Source organism: Ahaetulla prasina, chromosome 1 (genome assembly GCF_028640845.1).
Source record: "Ahaetulla prasina isolate Xishuangbanna chromosome 1, ASM2864084v1, whole genome shotgun sequence".
Lineage (NCBI taxonomy): Eukaryota > Metazoa > Chordata > Lepidosauria > Squamata > Colubridae > Ahaetulla > Ahaetulla prasina.
The window spans coordinates 176,094,525-176,101,431 of record NC_080539.1 but is presented as its reverse complement, the minus strand read 5'-3'; the positions used below and the strand labels follow the sequence as shown (position 1 = coordinate 176,101,431).

The following is a 6,907-nucleotide window of genomic DNA, read 5'->3' as shown; positions in this document are numbered from 1 at the left end:
GTGAACAAAGCTTATGCGCGGGCAATACAAATAGTATATTTTCAGAAATTTAAATTGTCATGGGGAATTTTATGAAAACCTAATGAAAATGTTTTTAAATAATGCTATGAATTTTTTTTAAAAAGTCAATTAAATTAAAAAAGAAAAAGAAAAGTGCTTCAGTATCGGACAAAACCCCTACCGCCCACCATGAAAGCTGGAACGTCCACTAGTGGGTGGTAGGGACCAGGTTGACTACCACTGATTTATAGTGTTCAGCCAGTGAGTACTAGGATGACCCTCTCTCCTTTTTCCACTGATCACTCCCAGTGTAATGTATCTTTAAAAGTTTTGGAGGGAAATTTGGGCGGGAAATAGCACGTTGCTGATTGGTTGAAGCCTCAGCCAGAACTGTATATAAAGAGGGGTTTTTGCCGTTTGTCTTTGCTGGGTTCACTATAAACTAAAGAGCTGTTGTTACTCATCTGGTCTCCTGCCTCGTTATTGCCCGAATCTAACACTGGCGACGAGGATGGGATCTCGAGGCAGCGAGGTCACCTGAAAGAGCGAAGTAACCAGGAATTAGCAAACCCAGTCAGTAAGGGGCGGAAAGCAGCGATGTCCAGCTACACACCGCCAGCGCCATTCGACCCAGCTAAGGAGAAATGGGGGTCATACATGGCTCGTTTCGAGTGTTTCCTCGAAGCGAACGAACTCCAAGGAGTCTCAGACAATAGGAAGCGAGCGTACTTCCTAAGCCACTGCGGTCCGGAGGTTTTCGACACCGCAGAATCGCTTTCAGAGCCAACGCCGGTACAGTCGGTACCGTGGCAAACTCTGCAAACGGCACTTCGAGCACACTACGCGCCAACACCCTCAAAGTTCGTCCAACGGTTCGAGTTGCGACAGCGGCTACAACGCGAGGGTGAATCGATTAGTGTGTACATGGCGGCGTTGAGAAAAGCCACGAACCATTGTGAATACAGAGATTTGGAAGACGCATTGCTCGACCAGCTCATTTGTGGGGTCAGAGACATCCGTCTGCGACGGCGGCTGCTGTCGAGAAGCAACCTGACGCTGGCAATAGCCCTGGACGAGGCCAGGGCTCACGAGATGTCCACCAAAGCGGTGGAGACCCTGCAAATGCCGAGCGCGCCAGGGGCTGGAGCGAAGACAACCCCAGTGCACAATGAGGAAGTCCAGGCCGAATCGGAAGGTGAGGAAAAGGACGAGGTTTTCCACACCGGAAGGCCGGAGAGAGAGGACCGGAGCGAATGCGTGAGTTGCGGGGGACAACACCAACGACAACACTGCAAGTTTAGGGACGCGGTTTGCCGGCGGTGCGAGAAGAAAGGCCACATAGTGCAGGCCTGCCGAGCCCCCCAACCTTCCCGCCAAAAATCCAAACCGACCAATCAGAGCGCGGGAGCAGCGAAGCGGCCCGGGATTGGTCCATTCAAAAAAGGCGCGAAACTGAACCAGACTGCCGTGCGAGTGGGGCTCGCATCAACGAAACTAGAGGAAAAGATTTTCACAAGGACATACATTGAAGGGGTGCCGTGCCAAATGGAAGTGGACACCGGCTCATCGATCACGATTATGTCCTGGGACACACTCGTAAAAGACTTGCCTGCCATCGCGAAGCGCAAGCTGCAAGCCCAGAAGCTGCGGGTACAGGACTACCAAGGGAATCGGATCCCTGTTCGAGGGGTAATGTCCGTCCAAGTCAAGTATGGACAGTTCAGGAAAATCCTGCCGATCACTATAGTTGACGGAACCTTACCAAGCTTGTTAGGACTGGACTGGTTCCGAGCTTTGGGCATGGGAGTGACCGGGGTCTTCAGGAACGAAGTCGACCTCAAACAAGAACTTATGAAGGAGTTCGAGGACGTCTTCAAGGACTGCCTGGGCAAGTACGAGGGAACCCCTATTTCTTTTAACCTAGACCCACAAGTTGCCCCTATCCGGTTGAAAGCTAGGAGGGTTCCCTTTGCCCTTAAGCCCAAGATCGACCGGGAGTTGGACAAGCTAGTAAGCCAGGGGATACTAGTGCCCATTGATCACGCAAAATGGGAGACACCCATAGTCACCCCAGTCAAACCGGACGGATCGGTCCGGATTTGCGCTGACTATAAGGCAACGCTTAACAAAGCATTGCAGAAGAGTGCATACCCCGTTCCAGTGGTGCAACACTTGCTGCACTCGTTGGGTCAAGGGCAGGTTTTCGCCAAGCTGGATTTGGCCCAAGCCTATCAACAGTTACCCGTAGATAGCAGCACAGCTGAAGCGCAAACAATCGTCACGCACCGGGGTGCTTTTAAATGCACCCGGCTGCAGTTTGGGATTAGCGTGGCTCCAGGGTTATTCCAGAACCTAATGGAGCGGCTATTGCAGGGACTCCCCGGGGTGGTGCCCTACTTCGACGATGTCTTGGTATCTGCTGACAATTTAGAGGAATTAGGAGTACGGCTGAGAAAAGTTTTGGGCATTTTCCGGTCTGCCGGACTTAAGGTAAAGCTGAACAAATGCCAGATCGGGGTAGGGTCAGTTGAATTCCTGGGCTACCGGATAGACAGGGAAGGGATCCACCCCACTGAGAGCAAAGTACGGGCCATCAGGAAGGCCCCCGCTCCCCAAAACAAAGCGGAATTACAGGCATTTTTGGGCCTGGTAAATTTCTACGTGGTGTTCTTAAAGAACAAGGCAACAATCGCTGAACCGCTACACAAATTACTAGCGAAGACAGCTGTGTGGTCATGGGGAAGGGCGGAAGCCAGGCATTCGAAGGAGTTAAAAACCTCCTATCCAGTGATAGCCTCCTCATTCAATACAACGGCACGCTACCCCTAGTGCTAGTTTGTGATGCATCCCCCTACGGGGTGGGGGTTGTGCTCAGCCACAGATTGCCAAATGGGACAGAAGCCCCTATAGCGTATTACTCCCGAACAATGTCTTCGGCCGAGAGGAACTATAGTCAGCTAGATAGAGAAGCATTGGCTATAGTCTCCGGGGTAAAGAAGTTTCATGAATATGTATTCGGTCGTGACTTCGAGATAGTCACAGACCATAGACCCCTACTAGGCCTATTGGCAGGCGACCGCCCAACGCCCGTGGCTCTCTCACCCAGACTGACCCGATGGACTATATTCCTGGAGGCCTACTCTTACAAATTGCTTCACCGGCCAGGAAAGGAGTTAGGGCATGCGGACGCCCTGAGCAGATGCCCGTTACCGGAAACCATTGAAGACCCTACCCCGGGGGCACCCATCCTACTGATTGACTCTTTGGACTCGGGCCCAGTCACATCCAAGGAAGTGGCCAGGGCTTCTTACAAGGACATTACAATAAGAACTGTAATTGGTTGGGTACAAAAGGGATGGCCCGCTGCGCCGGGTGAGCGTTTCAAGGAATTTGTAAAGAAACGAGAGGAGCTATCGGCTCAAGGGGGGTGTCTGTTATGGGGGGATAGGGTGGTGATCCCGGAGAAATTAAGGAAAAAAGTATTAGAACTTCTGCATGAAGGCCACCCGGGAATTGTGAGAATGAAGGGGTTAGCAAGGAGCTATGTGTGGTGGCCATTAATGGACAAGGAAATTAGCGACAGGGTAGGGAAATGCCAAGCCTGCCAGGAGTCTAGGCCACTACCCCCTACGGCCCCAATCCGCGAGTGGGAGAAACCCCAGGGGCCATGGTCTAGGATTCACATCGATTTCGCCGGCCCGTTCAACGGGCAAACCTTTCTAGTGGTAGTCGATGCCTATTCCAAATGGCTAGAAATCATTCTTATGAGATCCATGACGGCCGAGTCCATGATCTCAGTCCTGAGACACCTGTTCGTAACCCATGGTCTGCCCGACACCCTAGTTTCCGACAACAGCCCGCAATTCACGGCAACCCAGTTTGAGGGGTACTTGGCGGAGGAGGGCATCAGACATGTCCTCTCGGCGCCGTTCCACCCGGCGACGAACGGCCTTGCAGAACGTTTCGTTCGGAGCGCAAAAGAAGCGTTATCCAGGATAAGGCCAGGCGATTGGCAAACAAAAATAGACACATTCCTAGCCGTTCAACACAGAACCCCCTGTGTGACAACAGGCCGTAGCCCGGCAGAGTTGTTGATGGGCAGGAAGCTCAGATGCCCATTAGACCGCCTAAACCCAGCCTACACCCCAGACGGGTACAAGGGGGCAACCGGTAAAACAAGAGAAATGGTAATAGGCGAGTCAGTATGGGCACACAATTATAGCGAGGGCCCAACGTGGTTAAAGGGGACAATCCTTGAAATAACCGGGCCCAAATCATATCTGATAGATATGGAGGATGGCCGGGTTTGGAAGTGCCACATAGACCAAATAAGAAAACGAATAGTAAGTAATGCAGAAACAGATCAGGCAGGCCCTGACTACCACATGTTTGAATCCACAGCTGACTCAAACCGAGAAAAAACGCAGGACTTATCTGGGTCTGACGAAGTCCAGCGACACCAACCGGTTCCTCCTGACGATCACAGGGACGACGCTGCCATTAGTCCAGGGCCGGATGGCCTAGAGGAGGAGCTGGGAGGAACTCACAGTCCCTCCGGCCAGCTCGACTCACTCCCAGAGAATGAACTGCGCAGGTCCGAAAGGGCTAAGAGACGCCCTGTCTACTTGCGTGACTACGTAGAGAAATAAAATGTTAATGTTATGTAAATATGGGTACAATGCATTCTGGGAGGGAAGGAGTGTAATGTATCTTTAAAAGTTTTGGAGGGAAATTTGGGCGGGAAATAGCACGTTGCTGATTGGTTGAAGCCTCAGCCAGAACTGTATATAAAGAGGGGTTTTTGCCGTTTGTCTTTGCTGGGTTCACTATAAACTAAAGAGCTGTTGTTACTCATCTGGTCTCCTGCCTCGTTATTGCCCGAATCTAACACCCAGCGTAATTGTTTTTTTTTGACTGAATCAGCTCTCATGACATGACCAAAGTACTACAGTCTCTGGCAGTCTTAGCTTCAAGTGATATTTTTTGGTGAAGTTTGATCTAGGATTTATTTGTTTGTTACTTTTGCAGTCCGTGGGATGTGCAATAGTCACATCCAACCCTACCATTGAAAGGCGTCCACCCTTCTATCTGTCTTTTTCAGAGTCCAAGTTTCGCAGCCATAAGTAACAACTGGAAAAATTATAGTGTTAACATTTTCATAGTTAGTAGCAAACCTTTACCTAGCAGCAACCACTCTTTCAGTTAAAATGATTTTGCTTTCTTATTCTTTAGTACCTCTAGATACTTTCTATTATCACCTTTCCTAGTTACTAGTCCATCGCTAACTAGTTTGAAGCTGACCTGCATGGATCTTCATTTCTGATGACCTTGAAACGCAGCAAAGAATTGGGACAAAGATAGGCTACAAAAGACATTCTAGAAAATAACAACCAGTCACTTCTGAATTATTGCCATGAAATTAGATGGATATGTTTATTAGCAAGGCATTGCCAATTTCCAGTTAACCAATAAAAGAATGCAGAAGCATTTTTCATGACCATAGGTTACCATGGGCTTTCAAACAATGATAGTCCGCTCACTGTCATTTTACCCAAATTGCAATTGGGGCTGTGCACTGTTTCAGATATGAAGGCAAAAAAGTGCTTTGGAGTACTCGGGGTACTCACATAGTATCTGTCTACAACTTCTTAAAGCAGCTGTCTTTTCTATGGGTCTTATCTGAGGCTATTGAATGACTTTGATAGCAACTGAGATGCTTACAGTATGTGCAGATCATCTTGCTGATTTTGCAATCTTTGCACTCAAAAGAATGCAGAGAAAAGAATAATGGAGCAAACAACAGCAATAAGAACCCACTGAGCCCTTGAGGGTGTCCATGGATTGGCATTCCAGTTGGGTTGAGTCAGTGTGTCTCATCTGACAATCCATCCTCTGCTTTCAATCCAAACTTCCTCTCTTCTCAGTTTCACAACAGGTGACCAGCAGTATTTATACTGATAGCACTCACAACTTGCCATTCTCACTCAGGGAGGTCTTTATATGGGACTCCTCATTTCAAACCAAGTTGCTATAGTTACTTATACCTTATGTAAAACATGTTATTTATAGACAGAGGCTATTTCTGTAGTGTATTTTTACTGTCTTCTACAAGATGAGTACCCTAATTATATTTTGTGTATATATTTCGTACTTCAAGCAGGACTACTCAGCTATAACCTTCAAAGAATAATTTGTCAAAATGTTTGGCCCTTTTGATTATGTCCTTTAAACATGTATCCTGAAAATAAGTCTGGGCAATGCTAAAATGCATTTGTGAAACAGGCACAGGCAAGTTGAATTCAATTGCAGAGATACTGCTCAAGTTCTTTACACCCTCCAGGTCAGAACAAAATCCCCTATTAATTAAACAAAAATTATAGCTGAAATAAATCAGTTGGTGAAAGAAACCACTGTGGATTTCATTTCATTTTTTTTAAGGAAAAGATGATTGCAATAATTAAACATTCTGTGACTGGTGACATTTTAATGCCAACTAACCTAGCTATTTAAAATTGATTCAACAATGAACATCATGACAGATCCTACAGAGGGCATGAAATAAACGGTATTGTCTTTAAAATGTTTTTGTCTATCAGGTGCTCTTGCTGGGCTAAGAGCTCCATAGGGAGAAATTGAGATTCGTGGAAGCAGCTTCCTTTTTAATAGTTTAGCAAGTACGCTTATTGTTTTGTGGCTACTTCTGGAAGCTCAGTCTGGAATAGCAGAAGTGCTGCAATGATAGGGCTGCTAGATCTCCCTGCCCCCTGTTTCACCCCCATTTCTTCCTTTGCTTTCCTTTTGGCCTTTGTTTTCTCATAGCTGCCTTTCACCTGGGTTGTTTTACTTAACTTGCCCTCTTTCCTGGGGGAAAACCTACATGAATGTATGAATGTGTATGAGGCAAGCC

General features: G+C 47.7%; 1 protein-coding gene across 1 annotated transcript; it reads left to right on the top strand.

Annotated features, from left to right (window-relative positions):
- The first annotated feature begins 1,253 nt into the window (after positions 1 to 1,253).
- LOC131197087 (uncharacterized protein K02A2.6-like) lies at positions 1,254 to 6,614 on the top strand. The gene is made up of 5 exons (XM_058180763.1): positions 1,254 to 1,257; positions 1,748 to 2,661; positions 2,757 to 3,576; positions 4,195 to 4,343; positions 6,597 to 6,614. The coding sequence occupies exons 1-5, from the start codon at positions 1,254 to 1,256 to the stop codon at positions 6,612 to 6,614; spliced, it is 1,905 nt and encodes a 634-aa protein (XP_058036746.1).
- The last annotated feature ends 293 nt before the right edge of the window (positions 6,615 to 6,907 follow it).

What these genes read in the sequence shown, in the direction of transcription:
- LOC131197087 (XM_058180763.1), top strand. An exon ending in TGGGCCTGGTAAATTTCTAC is followed by an intron (nt 2,662 to 2,756) that starts GTGGTGTTCTTA and finishes GGCGGAAGCCAG; the next exon opens with GCATTCGAAGGAGTTAAAAA. An exon ending in ATTAATGGACAAGGAAATTA is followed by an intron (nt 3,577 to 4,194) that starts GCGACAGGGTAG and finishes AAATGGTAATAG; the next exon opens with GCGAGTCAGTATGGGCACAC.